This window comes from Xiphophorus couchianus, chromosome 15 (genome assembly GCF_001444195.1).
Source record: "Xiphophorus couchianus chromosome 15, X_couchianus-1.0, whole genome shotgun sequence".
Taxonomy (NCBI): Eukaryota; Metazoa; Chordata; class Actinopteri; order Cyprinodontiformes; family Poeciliidae; genus Xiphophorus; species Xiphophorus couchianus.
In genome coordinates this window covers 20,639,561-20,663,975 of record NC_040242.1, presented here as the reverse complement: position 1 = coordinate 20,663,975, position 24,415 = coordinate 20,639,561, and the positions used below count along the sequence as shown (strand labels likewise).

General features: G+C 41.6%; 1 protein-coding gene across 4 annotated transcripts in view; it reads right to left on the bottom strand.

Annotated features, from left to right (window-relative positions):
* Positions 1-1,481: 1,481 nt before the first annotated feature.
* disp1 (dispatched homolog 1 (Drosophila)) overlaps positions 1,482-24,415 on the bottom strand; it is an 84,187-nt gene continuing 61,253 nt past the window's right edge. For all 4 annotated transcript variants that reach the window (XM_028040052.1, XM_028040050.1, XM_028040051.1 and 1 more), the window contains 8 exons: positions 13,146-13,175; positions 12,648-12,771; positions 11,896-12,023; positions 10,421-10,515; positions 9,339-9,436; positions 7,666-9,255; positions 5,079-5,342; positions 1,482-4,983 (listed from right to left, as the gene is read on the bottom strand). In XM_028040052.1, the coding sequence (XP_027895853.1) occupies positions 3,229-4,983; positions 5,079-5,342; positions 7,666-9,255; positions 9,339-9,436; positions 10,421-10,515; positions 11,896-12,023; positions 12,648-12,771; positions 13,146-13,175 (4,084 nt within the window). In that variant the 3' untranslated portion in view covers positions 1,482-3,228. The remainder of the gene's footprint in view (positions 4,984-5,078; positions 5,343-7,665; positions 9,256-9,338; positions 9,437-10,420; positions 10,516-11,895; positions 12,024-12,647; positions 12,772-13,145; positions 13,176-24,415) is intronic.

Genomic DNA, 24,415 nt, shown 5'->3' with positions numbered 1-24,415 from the left:
ATTCAATAAAGCATGGCCAACACAGACTGGATGGCTTTCTTTACTTCCATTGCTAAAACTACAGGCAGACTACAATCCTAAAACAGTGCAGAAAACCAACATCATTGTTCACAATTTCTCCTTCTGTTGACTGATTGGCCTGGAAAAATCTACTTCAATAGGAGGAATCTCAGATAGAGCACTCAAGGGTAATGAGAATCAAGCAGAATTGCAAAGGAAGGCTAGGTATTCCCAGTGGGACGTGTACAGAAAGCCTCCAGTGACACACCCAGGAGGTGTCCTGATTGAAAGCCTAAAGCAAGTTCATGGATTCAGAATATTGATTTTGATTAGTTCCTGCAACAGTGCACTCCATATCCAATCGGTTTGACTCCTACGTCATCCTACCATCTCTAACACACAAGACGACACCAAGATACTGTAAATCTTTAGCTTGAGGCAAATACTGAACCATGACAGAAGGGAGGAGTCCGTCTTCATCCAGTCAAGAAGGACGACCTCACATTTAGAGGAGCTGACTCATCGGTGGCTGCTTTACACTTGGTCGTGAAATGCTTAAGGTCATGGCTAGAAGACGGCACCAAAATCACATTTGTTAAAAACAAAGATGAGACCTTCAAGTTCTTTATGCCTTGAGGTCCGGTTCATGAATACCTCAAACCAGATCAATGACAAGGGCAACCCTAGAGTAAGAGCTTCAGTTTGTGGAATGTCAACACAGCTCTGTTTATGGGTGTACAAGGATGGAATGCCTTTAAAACTATTGTTAGCACCCCAGACTCCTGCAGCAATGCCTACAAAATGCCTGTAATAATTGTAACAATTGTAAGCTGGCTCACAAGAACAGCAATACGTTACTGGTCCTGTGTTCAGTGGCCTGGACGAAAGCCATACCACACTCCCCTGAATCTAAGGTTCAACAGTGGGTCGACGCATCTTTGCAAGGCCGCAGACTCCTGAGGTTAACATCTTTCGAAGACATTTTATGTCCTCGAAAGAACAAGAAAGAAACAAAACATGGTCATATAAAGTTCTTTCAAAAGAGATCAGAGGCAAACAGTCAGCAGATTTTGTTCCAGCTTTTTCCCCAAATCTAAAAAGCATAACTCATTTGAAATATGAATTTGTTTTGAGTAGCAAACCACCAGTGACGGCAACCGGCTTCTCGGTTTCTACGTGTTCTATGCCAGAGCGTTGTCTCTGCGTAATTAAAGCTGTCTGCTGCAGCCGGCCTGTGAGTGCAGAGCGTTTCTGTCAGTAGACGTCATGATGTAATGTAATGAGACTCTCAGCACAGGGATGTTGTTCTCATCCATCTGTTGATGCGTCTCTGTGTTGAAGGTCTCAGCAGATCTTCAAATACCGGCTTTGTGAATAAAACTGTACACGGATTTGGACTCCAGGATCACATAAATGCTTATGAAAAACTTCATTGCTGTGACGACTTACGACAGGTCTACACAAGAAGAAATCCCAGGTTGTACACGAAGAGGCTGAAAGGCACCAGCCTTTATTAGACAATGAAACAGGTGTACAGCTGTTATTCATCCTGACTCTTTACCTTGGGGATGATACCTTCTGGGAATACAAACAGTAACAGGACAATGGGGGTAAGAGAAAGCCTTTTAATCACACACCGCAGCTTTTATGCGAGACGTGTGAAGACTTGAGCAAAACCGGAGTTCTCAGAAATACAGAAGGTGACACATAAACCACCTTAAGCAGCTTGTGAAACATGGTACAATGGTACGGTTGGCATGATCATCGAACGAATGCGATAAGTGCACATCCGATGCCTTGCAAAAGAATTCATTCTCCTGAATTTCTTTTATGTTACTGTCATTTTCCAACCACAAACACTAAAGTATTTTACTGGGATTTATGTAATGGACTAAAAGTAGCTGTATCTCCATTAATCATAGAATTGCGTGAATTGAAAATACAAAAGTAAATTTTCTCAATGGAAACATGCCAATTTTGAAAAAACTCCCACTTTTTGATCAAATGTTTTTGCGGTAGGATGAGGTGTCATTTTTGGCCATAAACAAAATCGATATATTTTGCAAAACGTTTTTTGCATCACACAGGTGACGTGATCAACAACCGGATGTTACTACTGGCAGAAAAGACGACAACAGAAAGTACCAGAAAAATGATGGTTGGTTTGGGGTTTCTTTTAGACAATGCTCCACCAGAGCTCTCGCAGCATCTCGGTTTATAAAATGTTGTGCGTCATTTCAACATGTTGAATCCACAGCTCTTCTGTGAAATGGCCAAACGTTGCATACGTAGCTGCTACCACGTATATGGCGCTTGTCGCTCCAATGCGTGAAAAACACGCCAACGTCTCCTCTGATGGCTGATGGATGAAGAGCGCTAGCACCATGGCTTAACTATGAATTTATTTCATGTAACTGTTTACATCCGTTGCTGCCATGATTTTTAATGACTTATCAAATGAACAAGCACATTCACATGTGATTTACAATTGTGTTTTTCCGGCATCAGCAGAATATCGACAAATATTGCCACATATTTCTAATGGAAACGCAGCTAGCAAGTACAGCCTAGTTGTGAAGTGGGATAAGGTACAGACAACGACCATAAACAGAGCAGGAATTGCCTTTACCTTTATAATGGCCCAATCAAAACTCTGGCTTAATTCAATTAAAAATTTGTGGCAAGACTTGAAAATGCATGTTAATAGATGCAATTTCCAACCTGAGCTTGAGCAATTTTGCAAAGATGGATTCCCCCAAAATTATTGGCAGAAAATATTAAACAATTTATTATTTCCCCCCAATTTATAATCATATATTACTTAGAGATGATCTATCACACAAATTCCCAATAAAGTACATTCAGGTTTGTGGATGCCATGTGAGTCCATGTGGAAAAGATCCAGGGGTTTGAACAGTTTTGCAAGACACCACAGTTCAGACACTACAGAGGGGTGTAGGGCTGGTACAGATGGCTGCTAGATGCATGGTTTCTGTGTAAAGAGATGATCATTCTTTTACATGACACCGCATTATTAGTATGTTCCACTGGAAAAATGAAGTACATAATCTGGCATGTGAAAATGTGGTAAGTAGAAAACAATAAAAAAAAAACTTTCATAGTTCAGCTGGGATTTGGTGAAAACACAGACCCAGCATCTAATATGATTGCACAGAAATGTGAGAGTCATTTTTGGGTTATTGATATTTTGCCGATTTTACCCATGAATCAGCATAAGCTTTCAGAGGACGGCTGAGTGTTCACTGCAACAGGAGGCACGCTGGCTTCGCTTTTTGGCAAGCTAAACTCTGAAGCTGAATTGCACTTCACTTTCAACGTCCCGTTAAAAGAGTAGAGTCTCTTTGGGGAGGCGGAGGACGCCTGCGCTCTTTTTGAGTTCCGTTTGCACTTTTTCACACTTTGCTCCCGTGTGACGGGATAACTTTCAGGCCTCTCCTGGTTACCAGGGATTTTACGACAATCATCAATGTCTGTGATTGAGTCTGTATTAATGGCGGAGGCAGGGTTTTTGTCACAGCAGTGTTCGCGTTCCTTTGTCCTCTGGTTTTCACGATGAGCTGTTAGTGCAGTGGGGCTGGGACACTGGCCATTGGGTCGGGTTGGGACTTGGGAGTTCCCATTCTGGGTACTGCCAGGACTTAAATGCTTTGTCTCTTTGTCTGGAGTCTGTGGAGCAGATGGTGACCCTGAAGCTTGGCCAATGTCCTGGTTTGAGGCTGGTTGGACGCAGTACTTCCTGAGATGGCAGGTATGGGCAGGTCCCTGCCTGTGGCCCACTGCTCTGCCCTGTGAGCAGTGATGGAAATGGGTGAGGGGGCAGTGGACATAATGAACACAGCAGTCCATGTGTGAATAGACCGCGTCCACGTTTGGAGGCAACAGGGCTGCGTTCTGCTTGGTCCTGGAATTACCTGAGAGATGGAGAAGCTGAGGGGTGGGGGAGCAGGAAGGGGAGTCCTGGGGAGGCAGAGTACAGGAATGTGGGGCCCACTGCTGTAGAAGCTGGGATGGGGAGTCTATACATGTGCAGTTGTTGGGAGTGTAGTGGCACCTGGATGGCGTAGAGAGTGAGGTTACTAGCCCATTTTCTGGCCGTGTTTTTCTGTCTGTATCATTGCTGTGAATGTGTGGTATAGACATGGTGTGGTTAGCATGAGAAGGGGCTCCATTACAGAGCCGAGTGCCCAGCTCTTCCTCCGCCTCCTCCTTCTCTTCTGGTTTAACTCCAGTTTTCTGATAGGAGGCCAACGGCTCCAGCTCGTAGTGCTCTGCCTCTCCGCCCCTGCTGTCCAGCTGATACTTCCCCTCAGGAGAGGGGCTCGAGGGTGCGTCTTCACTGAAGGCCTGGCACTGCAGCTTCTTGGGCAGGGGAATCTGACCGCAGGTGCCCTGGGGTCCGAGGCAGCAGCACATGCACTGAAAGAAGAAGGTAGCGAAAGCCCAACTTATGCACATGATGAGCATCATGAATGTGCCCAGCTGGGTGTAGGCCAGGACCGTTGATGGCATCATCATCGCTCCGGCAACAAAGGTGGTCACTGCCGCCATGGCGATTGCAGAGCCCATCCGGCTGAGGGAGAAGATCACTTTCCCTTCCCGGCCGGGTTCTGGAGCGAGCCTGTAAGCAACGCCATAGTGGACGGCGAAGTCCACGGACAACCCCACGGCAACCGAGATGGTGACGGACTCAAGGACGTTCAGCTCCCAGCCCAACAACACCAGGGAGCCCACTGTGACAAATATGGTCCCGGCGATAGACAAGATGGCGTACAGGCTGATGATGACATTCCAGGTGGTTAGCAGCATGACGCTGAAAGCCACTGCCACAGATAGCGCCATGGCAACCAGAGTGCCACCAGACAGACTGTCTTGGAGGTCGTAGAATTCCAGGTTGCTGATAAACCAGCCATGGCTGAGACCCTCTGGGGCGAAGCGGAGCTCCTCTGTGATCCAGGCATCCACCTAAAACATAAATATGATACCAGAGGCAAAAACTTAATCTGAGTATAAAGTACTCTCACACAAATTAATTATGAAATTATTTGAACGAGCACTACCTCACGATAGAAGTGGTACATCTTCTCATAAGCCAGAGTGAAGAGGTAGGTACTCTGAAACTCCAAAACGATGGCTCTGATGGTGTCGTTGATGTCAAATCGAGGTCCGGGGGTCTTGCTGTCCAGATGGTAGCTTGTGCTTCGATCCAGCTCCATAATGGCTCTCTTGATGCACAACTGAAACACATCCTTCTTATAGGGAAAGGTAGACTGACTGCAGCAAGGGTAGACAGAGGTCTCTTCACAGTCTTGGTTCTCCATCCACTATTAGAGTAGAACACATACTATAAGGCAGTGGTCCCCAACCCCCGGGCCGCGGACAAGTACCGGACCGTGGACCAATTGGTACCGGGCCGCACAAGAAACAAATATTTCCGTTTTATGTATTAGTTGAGTCTGGAGGATCTTTTATTTTGAAAATCCTTTAACCAGATTCTCTGGGTCACGTCTTGAGCCAACATTGAGCCCACAAGCAGCAAAATGAGTAAGAAACAGATCAGATTCTTTGGAAAGTTTCTTTGTGAAGGGGAAAAGGCCCAGAGAAGAGACAGAAGAATGGATTTATCCCGGACCGATAGGTGATTCCCACATACCAAGTCCACTCTAAATAATATGCGGTGACCAGCTCGTTGATGAGGCAATGAAGCTTCAAACTGCTTCGCCACATAGAGACCAAGCAACCTGTGCTTAACAACACTTTGGGTGTCATTGTCTCCCAGATGGGACCGTGTCGTTGCAGAGAAACAAGCTCAGGGCTGCCATTAATTTGTTGTTATCGTGAGTAAAGATTTTCACAAAAGTAAAATGTTTGTTTTTGTTGAGCATCTGTATCTTATTTTGAAGGAATGTTTAAACGTTACTACAGCGACCAGAGTCGGAGAGCGTTAGGACAGTGGTCGAGAGGAGAGAAGTAGAGCTTGTGAGTTTTAGGTCTGGTTCACACGGCACGATTTAAGGATTGTCGCCCGATTTTCCAAACCTCAGTGACCACAGAGCCGATAAAAGTCCAACAGGTTCAATCGGTTCGTGTGTCCAGCCACACGGCAGGAGCAACACACCACAGAACCGATTCAAGTCACCAACATCCCGATTCCAGAAGGAAATCCCGTAAAACCCCAACATACCAAACGTGAATTTAGAATAAACAGACATGGATGACTATGTAGAAGCAGCAGTGATAGTTTGTGGCTCATTTTAAGCGAAAAAAGACAAAACAAAAAGAAAAGGCGTTGGATAAAAGACGGCGGGAGCAGCCGCTCTATTTGCTGCACTATGATTTGGAGGGGAGTTATTTTTTTCATAGTTGTTTTAACTGAATAAACATCCATGTTTATTAAGCAGATGATAGTTTCAACATATCTCCGATGTCCACCAGACTCTCGGTTGCGCCACGTCAGCTGTTTGGGATTTCCCTCCGCGCTTACGTCACAGCGTTTTCTGATTGGCTACTTGTCACATTCAACATTAAACAGGTTGCGTTCTTGCTCCCAGTTAGGGAAACCAGGGCAAAAAATTTAAAATTGTGCCATGTGAACAAGGCATTAGTTTACACACCAACATGCAGAATCCTTATCTGACGATCCCCCCACCCCCGGGCCGCAGTGAAATAGCCAAGTCTTGACCGGTCCGCGGTGATAAAAAGGTTGGGGACCACTGCTATAAGGTATCTCTTCAACGATGCGTCTGTACACGCAGTGTCTGACAAGAAGTCATATGCCTTAAAATATCCATAAGGATTGCAAGAACAAACTGGATTTTATTAGATTTTTAAGTGATAAGACCAAAACAAAGTTGTACATAATTGTTAAGCAGAAATTGTGCTCCAGTCTCAAGTCATGTGAAACTTTTCTTCCAAAATTGTTCTGTATTTAACTCCCTCCATCTTCTATGTTATCTGACCAGAGGACCTTCTTCTTCTCCAAACCGGATTTCTTACCGTCTTCCTTCAATAGTGGATTGTTCTCGCCACTCTTCCATGAAGGCTAGATTTGTTGAGTGAATAACTAACAATTGGCCTGATGAAAGATTGCTTGACCTGAGCTGCCGATCTCTGTAGCTCCCCCAAAATTACCATGGTGTTGTCAGTTTAGGTGGGAGGCCATGTCTTGCTAGGTTTGCAGCTGTGCCATCTTCATTTCATTTACAGATGATGGACTGTGCAGATCTCTGTTAGATCTTCAGAGTTTGTTGTAGAACCTAACCCTGCTCTAAACTTCTCCACAACTTCCTCCCTGACCTGTCTGCTGTGTTCCTTGGTTTTCATGACGCTGATTGTTCTCTAGCAAACCTCTTCACAGATCAGCTGGATTTATACTGACAGTAAATTACACAAAAATATTTAGTCATTAGGTGACTTCAGAAGGTGACAGGTTGTGTAGGATTTTATTCAGAGCTGTTAAGAGTAAAAGAAGCGGATTTTTTATTTTATAACATTTCATAGTTTTCTCTCTATACAAATTTGAAAAGTGTGACTTTCCATTCACTCCACAATCATGAACTTTTTTGTGGGCTTATTACCAAATAAAACACATTGAAGTAGTGAAAAAGGACAAAATCCACAGCACTGTGTAGGAGAAGAGGTACCAACCTGTTTGAACGTCTCGATGAAGCAGCTAGTGAAGTCCTGATCTTCTGACTGAAAGACAAAGCTTTGGTTCCTAAGCTTCTGGCAGAAGTTAAGGATCCACAGTTGAGATGCTGGACTGGCTATGTTAAAGCTGCTGTCCAGCATCAGCTTCCCCTTGTTTTTGGGGTTCAGAGGATCTCCGTTATCCTCCGGCGTAACCCCCCAGATGATTGTGATGGGCATGTGGAGGTCCTCGCCGTGGTTAACTCTCTCGAACATGAAGAGCTTTTTGTACTCAGCGTCATAGCGCTCAAAAGGGTGAGAGGACCGGAACACCTGGAACTCGGCCAGCTCCAAGGACGGCAGTTTCATCTTGGGGTTCACGCAGACCACGTAAGCTCCGCCGACCGTGATGGCGAGGAACCAGAAGAGCCAGAGGTAGCGCAGTTTGATGACAACGCAGGGCAGCACCTTCTCAAAGAAGATCCGTGATCCCTCAGAGAGGGTGAACAGGCATTTGTGGATCTTGTGGCAAACGGAGGCCCAGAAGACCTGCGTGAAGCAGTTTCCCTGCTGCTGCTGAGGGGGCTTGGAACAGATGAACAGATTGGGCAGGTAGCGCTCATGCAGCACCACGACAGCAGGGAGCCACGTCACCATCAGGATGTAGTTGACTAAGATGGCAGTCCCGGCATAGACCCCGAAGCAGCGTATGGCGGTAATGTTGCTGACGTAGTTGGCATAAAACGCGGCAGCGGTGGTGAAGCTGGTGACAAACATTGAGAGGGCGGCGTGGTGCAGGGTCACGCTTACCGTCTCCGACAACTCGGCGTGCGGTTTGTCAAACTTGGTGTAGTTCCACACGTCACAAAGAACAAACGCGTCGTCGGCCCCGATCCCTACCAAGATGATGAGGGCAGTGAGGTTCATGAAAGGGAAGAACTCAAAGTTAAAGACCATTCGGTAAAGAAAGTAGGAGACGATCAGCGAACTGATGATGGCGATTATTGTCATTAGAGTGATGAAAACCGAGCGTGTGTACACGCACATGACCAGCAGGACTATGACTATGGCGATAGCGGGGTACAACGTGTCAGTGAGGAGGTAGTCCTGGAAGAGGTCGTGTTTGATTCCGAACTCAATTCCTGTGACGGTGGTGATGCCGTCGGAGGAGTTCCAGTTCTCAAAGTTGTCCAAATAGATGTTCATCATGGACTCTCCTTTCTCTGTAGGAGAGAACAACATGCTGTACTTGAGGACTGGAGGATGCTCCACACTCTTTGGGCTCAGGAAGTCTTTGTCCACCAGGAAGTGAAGGATCTGGTACACCGCATTGTACTTGGTGCACTTCCGTGGAACGCTGGCACATTTCAGCTGATCTTTGCGACGTAGTGCCATGTCCCAGCAATCGGGTCCAAGCGTGCCATTATGGTAGTACTTGGCGCACGATCGCAAGATCTTGAGAGTGTGGGACACGTCCCGCTCTGTGATCTTCTGGCAGGACGACTTGTTAGTGAGAACAGCTATGTAGTTGCCCAGTGTCCAGCTTGGACAACAGGAGACATTATTGGTGCGCTGACAGAGATTCAGGTAATCACGGTGGGAGCGCACCTGGGAAGCACACGAAAAGTAAACACATAGACAAAAGAAGCATGGAGATAACAGTGAAGGGTTCCACTGTTTAGTGGACTTACTCTTGTGTTGTCCTGGCTGCACATTGATTTGATGGCCTGAATAGTCCACAGACTTTTCCCTTCAGCTGACGCAAACACCAGTCTGGAGTAACTGTCACCTGCAGAAAGTTAGAAAAATCATCTTAACTCTAAGAGGAAACCATCTGAAAGACAAAAATAATTCAAGACTTGTGTTTTCAACTGCCTTTCACAGAACTAGTATGAACACAACATGTACAAAATTTGTTGAAGATCATCCAGTCATCTTTTAGCCTGAGGAGGATGGGTGTGCTTTTTTTTATACTTTGTCACATTACGAATAGGGAAGCACCAATCTGCTTTTTTCACTTCTGATGCTGATACAAGAAAAAGAGCTGAATTGACATAAAATGTTGTTTTTTTTAAACACAGAAATAATTGTACTGAATTACAAATATATAAGACAATTCTGCACTAGTATAGCACACTTAAATACACCCATACCTTCACAAGTATAGTCAAACATGTAAAACCAATATAACTTCAATTTGTTCAGTCAGTGCAATGTAAAATAAATAAACTGACCAAAACAACAGGTTGACTACCTCGGTCCAACATGGAAAAATAAACTGCAAAGGACTTTCTTTCAAAATGTTCAGAAAGTCCAATTAATTCTAGATAAAATGATTAAAGTCAATGTAACATAAATAAAGAATGACATCGCTCAGAGAGCAAAGCATAGAATTAGACTGAATAGATCTGTCCTTATGAGTCGAGCACATTTTCAACAATACAAATACAAATATTAATCAGATTGGCGCATCTCCAGGTACAAACTTAAAAATATTTTGTTGGGATTTTACTAAATACAAAGTGGGGAGTAATAGTGAAGTGGAAGGAATATTTAGGAGAAGCTGAGAAATAAGTTTTGAATAAAAATTTATATCATACATTAAACACATTCATAGTTATCCCATCACTACAAATCTATCCATTACTTTGTGTGGTTCTATTACATAGCTAAAAAACAAGGGCATTGAAGTTTAATGAATAAAGTGCAAAAACTTTAGCACAGCACTGTGCCAGATGTTTTAGTGCTCTCTTATCTGTATATCTAATCTTACCTGGTATGTCACAGAAGAACTCTTTGCTGAAATCCCACTCAACCTCCCGCTTGTCTCTTTCAAAGTGGTCATCTGACCACCGAGGTTCCTGGTGACTGGAAAACAGTGGCAGGAGATTCACTCTGTTAGATTCAGGTGCTGAGCAAAGTTCTGGTCAATTTTAGAAATGAGAAGAGAAAAAAATGTAAGCTAGTCCTCCATCCATTTGTGTTAAAATTTGGACTAAATTCAACGGAAAACTGATATACTAAGCTGAAAAAGATGGGATTTACGCAAAAAAGATCATTTTCTTAGTCTCACTAAATGTTTCTGTCAACTCAGGTAATGAGATAAGCTGTTCAGAAAATATCTGAACCTTGTCCAGATATTTTCCTCTCTCTTTTTCGTTTTTTTTTTTTTAGTTGAACACTAAAATTACAAAGTTGAAATGTTCCATTTTTGCCAGAGGCTCATCATCCTGTTTAAATATAGAAATACTTATGAGTACACCTGGAAACTTCAGCAATGTGAAAAGTGAAGGAGGGTAGAAGTTGAAGTCAGCAATCAAGAACAGAATACTGCAGTCATTATAATCAGAATAACTATCCTGAGTGAGGTGGGACTAGAAGTGTATTTGAGACTATGCATCTATTGTGAATATACTGTATGTGCTTTGAGCAAAAACAGCATGGTCTGTTGACTTTAGATTTTCTCTGCTTCTTTGCTGAATTAATCATTGATTAATTATTCATACTAGGAACAGAGATAAAGTCTGTTTGAGGGAGCAGTTGCTGTAAAACAGGGTTTATTTTAAACCAAACTAAATATTTATAGAGTTGATATTAAAATGGCTTCAGCATTTTGTGTTAACAGTTATAGTGCATACTGAAGCACAAAGGAAAAAAACAGCAGGCTTCTATCTATGTCCTAAACATTACAGATCCTAAACTTAGAAGCCAATTGGCATGTTTTAATGTGTGCAATCAAGATGACATTGTTGTTGGGCAATGTAGACACTACAGGGCAGGTTAGCTGAATTAGCTTCTGAGTCCAGAGATATGCTTAAAAAACAGCGAACATCGCAATGTGACAGAAATATTGTGAACCTGGTAAAACATCACAAAAAAGGCGCATAGTGGATGGTGGTGGGCTTTAAATAAATGGCAGCATGTGGCTGAAGAGGTCATGCTGCCGTCATTTTCTGTGTTTCTTTTGCTGATCTCATGCGAGCGATACAGCATCACTGCCCCCATGGTCACCAGCGGCATTGTTCAGTTCGCTCTCTCCCATCAAAAACGGACTAAAGACATGTCTCAGTAGTTTCTTTTGAAACAGCTGCACTTCTTCTGATTTCATTCTAAAGTCCTCATCGATACTAAAAGAAGCTAACTTTGAGTCTTCTTTCTTCAATGACAACCTCCAAACTAAAGAGTGTTACTGTCAGCATGATTGGACAGTTCATACATATGATGTACTCAAGATGTGTAAAGGGTTACCTTTTGGCTTGCTCGTCTGCATATTTGAAGGGGTAGTTGGCCAGTGTGGCTTTGTAGCCTGTATTCTTCACCATGTTGTTCCATGTGACCAGCCGCTGGCCAATGGCAGTTCCCCGAGGCTCAAACCCCTTTCAGAAAAAAAGAAAGACTTGGCAAAAAATTTTTGAAAGTGAAAAAATGCTGATGCCACCCAAAGGGGTTAAATATTCAAAAACTATCGACAGCAGTGCAGAAAAACAACTCATCATGTCATTAGCTGTGTTTACATTGACCATATGGTCATGCAAATTGGAATTTCGAAAATAAATTGACTTACTGAAAATATGCAAATTTTGAAAATACATGTTTTTGAGTTAGGATGAGGGATTTTCCGCTGTATCAAAATTTGTGTATTTCGCAACACTTTTCGCATCATACGAGTCATGTGATGAACAACCGGATGTTAGTACTGGCTGAAAAGATGGAAAAGACGACAGGAAGTGGTAGGAAAATGAAGGGGTTGCATGCAAAATCACATATCCACCAAAACCACATATTCACCTGTGATTTTAATTGCATTTCTTATGTAATGGAGACACCATAGTTGCAAAATTATGTTGTTTTTTTTCCAACATTAGTGGAACATTAACACAGTTGACCATTAACATTTGTAATGGAAATGCAACTACATAGAAGGTATGTAAAACCTTCTTTGTTTGGCAAGAAACCTTTAACACCATTATAAAAGGAGAACGCAATGTGTCTGAACTCACCAGGAGCGGGTCGGAGAAATCTGGCAGGTCAGGCACCAGGACTCCCACCAGCGCGCAAATCACGATGAGCACCGTACACACTCCCAGCACAACCACTGGCCAATCAGCTATCAGCTCAGAATAGCTGGAAACATGACAGAAATCCAATCAGCCTACTTTACATCCAGACTTTTGGGAAGTCCCCCTGACTCCCCCCCCCTCCCATCCCTATGGACAGCTGGTAAAACATGAGTCTTTTCTCGGAAATGCTCTTCCTGCTATACGTTAGGCTGCAGAAGAATGGACAGATGAGGTGATCCACACTGCTGGTTACTGGAGGCCAGGTACAGGGAGAAATACAACTCCCTCCTCCAACTCTCATGAGTCATTGCTGAGGAATGATGGCTCCAGAAGAGCAGTGATGGATGGATGACAGGACCAAAGGAGAAGAGGGGAGGAGGAGAGTTTCGCAAAAACCAAAACATTGACAGAGAAGAAACAGTTTTTGGCAGGTCTTACCTTTTGGGGAATCGAAAGGGCCTTGCAGGGCTGAAAAACAGAAAGGAGGAGATAAATCAAGTTTACATCCTGGAGTCAAAGCAACAGCCAATCAAAAACAGACCTGTGGAGACTTTAGAGACAGAGTGGACAGCCTGTCCTCAGCAGCAGAGGTCTGTTCCAGCGTGGGTCCTGGACCACTGCTGTCAAAAGTCATTTCTAGCTAACTTGTCACCAGACTTTCCTGCAGTGTTCAGCTGGTGTTACTAATATACAGACACCCAAAGTACAGACATTAACTCTATGAATGGACAGACAGTTAAGATCAGGATTAATCAAAAGCCCCTTCAAGCACGCCTGCAGATTTACATTGCAGTTTCTGTCTTTAATCAGTGCAGAGCTGAAACAATTCCTTGGACTAATGATGAGGAATTGATTCTTGAAATAATCAACAACTAACTTAGTAATTGATTAATTGTTAACTACAGTACACAGACTCAAAAAAAGCCATTTGCTTAAAGAACAAAGTTCTCAGAGCAGTAATTAAGCCAAAACTGTATAAAAAAAATGTATACATTTTGCATTTGAGTTAAGAAGAATTTTAAAAACTGCTGATTTGGTTTCACCTAAATTCTGTAAAACATTATATCTAGTTATTCATTGGTGATCCAAAAACTAATAAATAATGGAGCTAAGAAGTATTGTTAGAAATACAGAAATATTTTTTAGCTGTAGAAACGAGTGCTACAAATGATCAAGTTTTCATTAAAGGAATGAGGTTATTGCATTTTAGGCAATAAAAAAATAAATAAACAATATATATATATATATATATATATAAATATATAAATTCCCTTTTTTTTGAAAGGAATTTAATTATTTTTTTTCTATGCATCTTTTTATACACTGCTCAAAAAAATAAAGGGAACACTTAAACAGGTGTTTAACACTTAAAGTGTTCCCTTTATTATTTTGAGCAGTATATATTTCTAATGTGGTATTAAAAGGCTTAAATGAAAAATCTTCCACTGTTTATTTTATTTCATTTTTTACCATTTATCTTGTATGACAAAGTTCCGTGTCTGAAGGGCTCCTTGCCATCACCCTAATCTTTAGCTCCCTCCACAGACTGTCAAGTCAAAACTCTAACTGGGCACCTTTAAAATGTTGATAATACTTCCAGTCAGAAGACATACTTTAAACATAAATCTCTCATGAGTCCAAATATTTAATACAGACCTAAAAAAATGAATCTCTAAGTTCTTAATATACTTTTGTGAATCTGCTCTGAACCTCAAACTGGATGCATTCACTAATATTCACCACAACCTCATATAAACTGCAAAATCTACAATTTTCCGAAAACTATTCATTGGGCCAGCAAACGTGTAAGAAGAAGGTTTTCTAGTGAGATGAGATCACAATTGGCCAACAGCAAAATGCTTAAAATGGTGAAAGCTAAAACTACACATGGCCCTGCACTTCCCGTCAACACCCTAAACCATGGTGGTGGCAACGTCATGCAGTGGGGAGGCATATGTATTATAGGGAAAAGAAAGTCATTGAAGCTAAATACAGAACATTAACCACAGTGAAAGGTTTTGCATAAAGCATATCAGAGTTTCCCTGGTGTATTACAAGTCTGGCGGGCCACCAGGCTTTACTTACCAGCCCCACCGCCAAGTGTTGTTTATTTTAAATAGGGGTTTTTACACAGTGACAGCAAAGACAGATTAAGCTAGGTTTATAGTTGATGATTTGAGTTGCACCTGCCTGTTGGCCTCACTATTGTTTCCAAATTATGATTCCTTCTCATGAACCTCTAAGATTTCAAAACTTTTAACATTTTTCAGCACAAGAACACAGTGTGATACTGATGGATTGCTCTAGTCTCCCTACCACCGGGCGTAGCAGGTTTTCTGGTGGAAACCCTGCACATTCATGTGCTGGAATGGCTCAGTCAAAGCTCAGTACTAAATCCTAATGGAAATCTGGGGCAAGACATAAAAAAAAGAAAAGAAAAAAACCCACATTCATCGACAGACTTCATTCAAGTTTGATCTATTTCACACAGAAGGTTAAGGAAAACTGTCAGTCTCTACATCTGCAGAACTGGTGGAAACTTACCCTAGGAGATTGGCAGGTAGAACCGCAGAAAATCCGCTTCTACATTTGTCATTCTGAGACAATTGTCAAGCGGATGGATTAGATTTACTAAATAGACCTCTAAAGGCAATTGGTTGCAACGGATTTTACTTTGGAAAATAAAAGTAGAGATGCTGGAATGCACATCTGATTTTCATTGGTAAAATATTTTGGAAACATTTTCCTTTTGCTTGTCAATCATGCATATCTGGTAGTTAAGGTCCTATAAACCATCTGAAAAGCAACAGAGCCCATACTCCCAATGCACAGTGTTAGTGAAATGTTATCTACTACTGTCTCTAATAGTCCTTCGTGACATTGTGGTATTGACCCCAAAATGCACACACACACAAACACAGAAGGCTTTTAGCTGTGAAAGATTTATCTAGACTTCTCTTCAACTCCTCCAGAGAGCAGCGGGAGATATGTGTGTGTGTGTGTGTGTGTGTGTGTTGGGGTGGGCGTGTGTGTGTGAGATGGGGAGCGGGCGTTGGTGTTTGTGCGTCCGGTATGCTTACAGCAAAAGTGGAAGAGGGTGTGTGTGTGTGTGTGTGCTAGAGGAAGTAGGAAAATCAGATATGACCACCTGATCACAGCGGGGCACCAGGAGATATGGGATCTGGAATAAAATGGTTGACAGAAGAGGGAAAAATGTCTGAGGGGGAAACGGCAGAGGGAGGAGCGAGACAAAAACCTCTCTGTTCAAGTCCCTTGAGAACTTTTAGGTCATCAAACTTTAGTTCAATCAACGGAGCAGATTGTGTCTGGATTAACAGCTAAAAGCAGCCAAATTTGTCATTAAACTGGAATATCTGAGATGTGATAGTTGGAGGTAGTATAAATCAAAACCAAACAGAGGAATATAAGCGGTGAAATCATTCTGAAAATTTCACCTAGAATATAACAACTTTGGGTTAGGCTTTCTTGTTTTGTTAGAAAAATTTATTGTAAGAATTTTGATTTATCACGATTTCATTTAAACTCCAGTGAATGACATTGAAAAACCCAAAAACTCAAGAGTTTTGTCAGATTTCTTTTTATTTTCTCGACTGTTGGTTCCATGAAAGCCTTAATAAATATCAGTAAATTGCAACAATATTTAAACATTAAATGCAATTACTGTGTGCATTTTAGTAATAAAACTGCTCTTTATGAAACTGCTCTCCTTTAAAATCTTCTTCAAGAGCAGCATTTGTGTTTATTGTGGTATAACTGCTGTGCAATGCACTCTCAACCATACAATTCCCTAAAAAAGGACTGAGAAGTGTTTTTTTAATCACCACTATTATAGTTATCACTATATTTCTAGAATATTATGATAAAAATTTAAGTCCATATCACTCACAGCAGCAGAATCCTCAATAGTGCAGAAAACAAATTAATAGACCTTGCCCATTTTTGCATCAAACAGCCACTAACCTCATAACAAAAAATAGTACATCACAATACATGCTTGTGAAGGGGGAAAAAATGAATCAGATTTTTCTCCACAGGTCAGAGGTGAGCTAGAAAAACATGTCTGATTCTGATTTCCTGTCAGTTAACTTATGAACTAAATAAGTTCAATATTGCCTTGGTTGCCTTTGAACTGATGGCCAAGGAAGAAGTGTGTTGGGAATGCAAGTCTTTTCATTGTGCAGTCGGTTAACTTTCCTTGTATGGCCTTGAACTGCAGACCTCAGGACAAAGTTATGGCCCAACATGGAGGAGAGGGGAACAAAACACTTGGAATGGATTCAGAGCGGTGCTGTCAAGCCTATCTATTTGTCTGCTATAGGTCTGGCTTGAATTTCGCTGTGCAACACTTCCAATGGGAATTTGCTGCAGCCAACTGGAAAGACGCACAGAATACTTGAGGACGGGTGAACAAAAGATAAGGTTGATGAAGAATCCATTGGGGCAACAGGAATTGGCTGCATTTGAATATATCTGAAGTTTGTGGAGTGATGTGTGAGAAAGCAAAACATACAGTATGGTACAGAAAACAAAGAAATGCAGAAAAAAGAAGGTGGAAGGAAGGTAATGGAGGAGGATGGTGTTGATTGACGAGGCTCTAAAATCTATCAGCCAACAAGCCGCCGTGTCGGTTTTCCTCTGAGACGCGCCGATCTCCCTTCGCCACTCGTCTGCGCTCTGCCCCTCCGTACCAACTTTCTCTCGCTCTCCTTTAACTGTCAGTCTATTTACCAGGAGCAGTGTGTTTCTGGATCACTGGGCTAATTAATAAGGTAAACACCGACCACTAGTCGCTCACTCAGCACTGTGCTGACAGAGGAGCAAATGAGAGCTGGTGCCTGACGATGCTCAGCTCTATGATCCTGTGCTGCACTTGCGCATACTGACATCATGTCAAATAACAACAATAATATTGATATTTTAACTTTAAATACTCTGTTTTAGTGTTACATGACCAGGACACTCCATTATGTCCAGGCTGATCTGAAGGATGTTGTGTGTGCAAGGCATCTGCAAGTCAAATTTAAAACTTAATACCTTTTTAATTGCTGCCTTGAGTGAAGTTTAAGACCAAGAAAACTGTAAATGTAGGGGATGATTGGGGGAACTGAAGCTTGAATCCAGCTTTATGCCCATGACAGAGGGAACAAAGCTAGCTAGCTAGAAAAGGTATATTAGCAGCTAGTTGCCATTAGCTTCAACGCTTCGAGTCACACAACTCGATGTTTGCGTGCGACTCAGACTTTATTGTCTTAATAAATTTAAGACAGCATAAGGCCTTAATTTTAATACTTTTATCTTTAAGCTTTAAAAGCACCCTGCTGCTGACAGTTAGCCCTCACCCTTATGTCACATCATTTCACTGCATGGACACAGTGATTTAACATGTCCACTTCACTGTATTCCAGTGGAAAATCTATGGACAATCCTGGGCCTCTGGCAGAAAACCACAGTGCTCAACACCTCTCCTGATATCATCCTATCTAGCCAGGACAACACCAGACGGTTACAAAACTGTGTGGAGTAGTGAGAGGAAAATGAGGCGTCATGTATCGTTCTGACCCATAGCAAAACTGTATTGATACTGTGTCACTGAATACTGACACCTGCTGGACATAAAAAATCCCTACAGGCAACGTGGTTGACAGACTGATTTGATGACCTATACCAGTGGTCCCCAACCACCGGGCCGTGGACCGGTACCGGTCCGCGGACCAATTGGTACCGGGCCACACAAGAAATAATGAACTACTTCCGCATCTTTTATTTTGAAAAATCCTAAACCGGATTTTACCGGTTACGTCTTGCGCGTCAAAATTGAGCCAACTTGCAGGAGAATGAGTAACAAAACAACATCTGAGTACTGTGACACCTCCACTACTGTAGATATCCTCTACAGTTAACTCCAACAAGTAACTGATCTTGTAAATGGGGTAGAAACTCATCACTAATAGCCCAAAACTCGAGGCATTTATGCTGAGTGGATGTGAACTTCTAAACTTTTCCATTAAACTGTTACAGTAAAGTGACAAATATTAGATTTCTAAGTCTCTATAGTGTTTTAGTCAGTATTTGACCAGCAAAGCCATCTACAAAAATAACCTTAGCCGTAAATTAGTACACAGAGACATAAATTGTGGAAAAACTAAATCTTCCAACATTTAGTAAAATATGACCAATAAGGGCTGATGATTTCCAACACAAAAATATGCCATAAATCTAAAACACTGTCAAAATAAAGTACTTTTTATAAAAAGCTTTTTGATTGGCATTTAAAGGTTAAAGCTGCAAACCTGGTCGGTTGTCTCTGAAGCAACAAACAGCGATTCATAGGGCATCAGGTTTCTAACAGGCCTCCCAAAAAACACAAGAACAGGACCAAACTCTTTAAATACGCAGGTTAAATTCCCTTCCACTGGGGAACCCTTCCTCTTGTTATCTCATAGAGGAAACTTACTAGGCATAGACAGCAAAGGCATCGGAAATGTCCACTCTGCTTCAGTCTGTGGGTTTGTGCTTCTGCCAAATGTCAGCCTTCTCAGAATTTTGTGTTATTTAATTTACCTCCAAATAAGCTTTCATTGAGGCACTAAATGCAGGAAAAAAGCTCATAGCAACATGTGTTCATGCTAAAGTGTGTGTGTTTATGAAGTTCTCTGGGATGACTGAAGCCACTGGTGAGCACGGCCTTTTCTGTCTGCACCTGTCACTTCCTTGAATTCCTCGAGGTGAAATACGGGCGTGCACAAATTCCAAGCAGACAGTCAGGATTTGAGGGCTGCAGCCAATGGTTGCAAGCTGTCATTCTGCGTGACATCTTCATCTGGCCCGCTTTCCGCTTCTTACCTCTCAGTCTTGGATTTAACCCAAAAACCGTGGCTTCACGGACAAATTTAAAGTTTTAAAGCAAACTACTCCACAAAAGTCAAAGGATTTTTTGGGGGGGTTTTAAATGATAGAGCATCAAAAAAATAGTGCATGCTAGAGAAAATTAAATACATTTTACAAGGATGTGCACTAAGGTTTTACAAAAAATGGCAATGTTTTCTTTCCTATTGTTCAAACTTAGAGATTTTGTCCAACTGAAGGTGCTTTTTTTTTGGTTATGAATACTGGTGTATTTATTTCGGCTGAGGTCTTTTTGTGTTGACTTTGGTGAGCTGAGATGTGATGGCGGTTGTGTTTGTTTCACTTTTGATTTAACTTTTTTATTTTACTGAAAGCAACAAAAGTAGGATTGACAATGGTGCACTATTTTGTCAGTATTACATTATTAAGTGCAACAGGTGTATAGATACAATAAGAACTATATTTTGCATATATTTAGGCGGACCAGACTTAATTTCTTTGCGGTTTGAATGTAATTAAAATAGGCAAAAGCTCAAGGAGTCGGAATACATTTGAAAGGCATTCTACAAACTGTGACTGGGTAAATCCTGTGTGAGGGAAGTAATGTCACTAAAAGTCAACATGTAGATAAGACTTCCAGATGAAATCACTGGTCTGTATGAGGAACTGTCTAAAAAGTAGAAGGTGGGTGCAGAAGACGTGCGGAGGTGGAGGCATTGGGGGTTTAGTGTTGCCTTCTTTCACGTCCTGTTCATTTCTACAGCTCATTAGTTTATGAACAAACAAGGTCACTATTAAATAAACTTACACCAAAGAGTTGTATTATATAATAGCACCCCACACCCTCAAAAACAAAGGTTGTTGATTGATGCTGCATTTAGAACCATTTTTACTTCTCTGTAAATTCCCCCTTTTAAAGCTCAAACCATTTCAAAAAGCAAAAGTGAGCCAACAGGTGTGGGAGACAAAATCGCAGCGAGATGTGGACATAGAAGAGTCTGACTCAATTAACGTATGCTGGAACTTCATCTTTCTGTTAATTTATGACCTAATTTAAGAAGTGAAAAAACGGAACGTCATTGTGACGCCAGGACAGCTTCAGGTGAACATATATGGTTACACACTGCATCCTGCAGCATCTGCATAAAGCAAGAGGTATTTGTGCAAGAAGGACACCACAGCCATTGTTAGACCGGTTCTGTCTGGGATGTTCTCATCAGAACTTCTTGTTTCTTGTGTCAATCAGTCATTTGCTGATGTAGACTCCCTCCAATATTTAGCTCAAATCAAGCCATGTGCAGTCATGAAATCTCAGAAGCTCTAAAGTACAACTAACAAATATTTAATCACTATTAACCTACTCACCAATGATACAGTATGGGTTTTCAGTGAGAGAAACATTTTTGCAGAACTGCCTCAAGTTTCTAAACATATATCCAAATTGATGCACACAGCCATGGTCTTTAGTTTAACTAAAGTTTGGTTTGATTTAGACTAAAACGAGCAAATTCATTCTGATTTAATGACTCATTCACTCATATTTTGCTGATAACATATTTCAGGGAGTTAACTGTAAACTGAGAACCAAACAGAGAAAACGTTGTTCTATTGCTTTCTAGATGAAACGCTTTGCTTTGCATGTTGTACCATTTAATAGCTAGTTTTCCTTTACATGCTGACCAAGATAGAATGCATTATGATCAAATGACATTTTATGAAGGTCCTCACATTTACTAATGATCACCAGATCAAGCCACAAGATCGAGCAGCACTGAAAGCAGAACTTGTCCACCAGTCCGAAAGAGATGAGTAAGTTCCCTTATCTCAGACTAATGGTGGCTAAGTTTGATAAAAGGATATAAAAGCCCCTGTGCACAACAACTCAAGAATGTGCAGGGCTTATTGTAGACCCCAGAATATCATATTTTTTAAAGCAAAGGGAGAAAATTTGTTCTTCCTTTGACAAACCCAACAAAACTATCCATTATCTTGTTGGAATGAAGATGGTTTCACATGTATCCCTGGCTAACCTTGTGCTTCTCCTCCTACAGTGCAAAGAGGATGGGAGGAGGAGACCTGCAGGATGTCTGTAAATCTCCTCCCTATCCTTCACAGAGGCCTTCCACTTGCCCCTGGAGTCTCAAGACATGCACATAAATACACACACAACGCCTTTTTCAGATGGAGTCCTCTCATTTCAGCTGACTTTTACAACATGTGAGTCAGGCAATAAAACCTTGCCTTGTGAAAAGAAGCAATTGAAACAGGTAAGGAAGTAGAACTTAATAGATCTTTTTAAATTGAACTTAAGAAAAACGGCAACAAAATGACTGGTGAAGGAAATCAGACAATGTTAAGGGTAAAAAAAAGACTTTTGTTTCTACTTAATGAACAGGCAATGCTAAGAAGTTAGCATGCTGGGAAGTTCTGGCTGTTTGGTCAGCCTACCAGAAGTGTGGATGCTGTTACTGAGAGAAGACTCAAAGTTAGCAATTCATACCATTTTCATTTGCTGTTTTTTCCTAGAAAAATGTGCGTAAACCTTTTTCAATATTCTGTTAATGTTGGAAAAACACAATTTACCAATTGCAATGGTTCTATTAAATAAGAAATTGAATTAAACTCACATCTTTTTCAGGTGTTGGAGCAACAAGCTCCTTGTATTTGGAAGTGGGTATGTATGTGGCATTTTTGGGAATTTGTAGTTGACGTTTTTACAGAAGAGCTGTGGATTCAACACTTTCGAATGACAAACTCAACTTTTGATGAACTCTGCGATGCCGTGAGACCTCTGGTGGCGCCAGCTACGTGTTGCGGCTGTTTGCAAACGGGTCTGATGGTGTTGGAGCAACAAGCTCCTTGTATTCTGATGCAAAAAAGTGCTTCCACTGCAGTTTTACTAAATACACAAATTTCTTTATGGCTGAAAAACCACCTCATCTTAGCACAAAAAGTTTTAGCGAGAAAAAAATTTGCTGTGTTTCCATTAAGTGTAGTTATTTTCGTGATTCCAATTTGCGCAATTTTATGGTCAATGGAAACACAGCAAAATGAGGGGCTTTAAAATGATAGAAAAAAACCAACAGACTCCTTCCAATCATTATTACTTCCATGGCCTTTATGTTTATTATGATCTGAGATAAATGTGATTCCACTATGAGAGTAATATATGCTGAAAGCTCACAAGGCGATGAGCTCAGTGGCCATCTTGTATGATGTGAAAGACGCTCTCCCACTTGAATATGGCGTGATATGACCCTTGCTCCTAATATGATGAATTAATGACCATTCACAGAAATAAGAAGAGAGAAAACATTTCAAAGCTGTTCCAATATCTTCTTGCATCGCAGAAATCTGATTTTACTTTTTATTACAGAACAGCTCATACATGCCAAATGGCTTTATTTAATAAACGGTTCCTCAAATAACTGTCAAATAATTGCAACATGGGTGTGTTGATTTGATGCAGCTTAGTAACATCATAGCAACCAGAACGGAAAAAAAAACATATTCAATATTCAAACACATTCCACTTAAGAAAACTGATGTTTCCTGAGAAGGCGCCAGCAAGGGAGTAAGACCATTTTTTTTTAAAAATTATTATTATTTAGTATTTTGAGAAGGCATGGAGTTAAACTAAAACCCATGGTTGCCATAAACAACAGGGGCTGTTGTGGGAGGCATTGGGGAACAAGACATAAACATTTACCTCCAGGAGAGCAGAGACTGAAAGGGAGAGGTTAAATACTCAACGTGACCCTGGATGCCTGAGTGTCAGGGAGCGCCATGGCAACTCCAACAGGGTCAACAGTGCAGGTAGAAGCAGGTTGGCTTAACTTCAGGTGCCCTGAGGCGCCACATAATTTGTTTTATTCTTGGTCTCTGGTTACAAAGCTCTGGCTCTGGACTGCTGTTTCTATCTGTGTGCGCGACACAGCTGTAGCTGCAGCAGACGGTTGCATTCTTTACTCCAGGTTAACACTCGCATTGCATCCTTTGGGCATTCATCTGCAGCAAATGAGTAATTGTCTTACAAAAGCTCATTCTCATTGACCAATAATAAGGTGCTAAATACCAACCTTTGGTATTTAGTCATTTGGCTCAAGAGCTGCTCGGCTAAAACAGAGCTCTGTGAAACTGGGATTTCACCCATTCCTCTACTACTCTGGCTAAAATCTCTAAACCTGCAGGCACATTAATAACACTGTCTACAGAAAATGCCTGTAATAGATCGTCCCACAATTCAAAAAAACTTGCTCCTAATGTTTTCAACACATATCTGGAATCAGAGGAGGGGAAGAGTGGTGATTAAACTTTTTTTTATAAATTTGGGTTATGCCACAAGTCTTTGATCGCTCTCAAAATAGAAACATTAGGAAACCAAGCATAGGATAATCTCATTAAATGGAATGGATTACCATTTTGTGAGGCGGGGACCGGGGCGTAAAAATCCCCCACCAGGTCTGAAACGTAACACAGATTAATCCCTAGACAGCTAATGTTTCAACGTATCACTCTCAGGGTGTAAGAAAGGAACAGGAGAGCTGTGATCATAGACGTAATCCCTGGACTAATCTGGCAGATCACAGCTCTGAGGCAGCTCAGGCTGATACCTGATGCCATCTACTATGACCGTTCACTCCCAAAATGACCAAGAGTGGAATAAAAGTATGCAGTCCCGGTTTATGTGTGTGCAAGATATGTTTCACCTCTACAAAGCTCTTTAAGGATGTAAATGAAGGGGTGGAGAACTGAAGTAAAACAGAGATATGGTCTTAAGGTGACAGAAAAAGGCCAATGTAGACAGTCTTGTAAAAGTATTCATATCCCTGACATTGTTC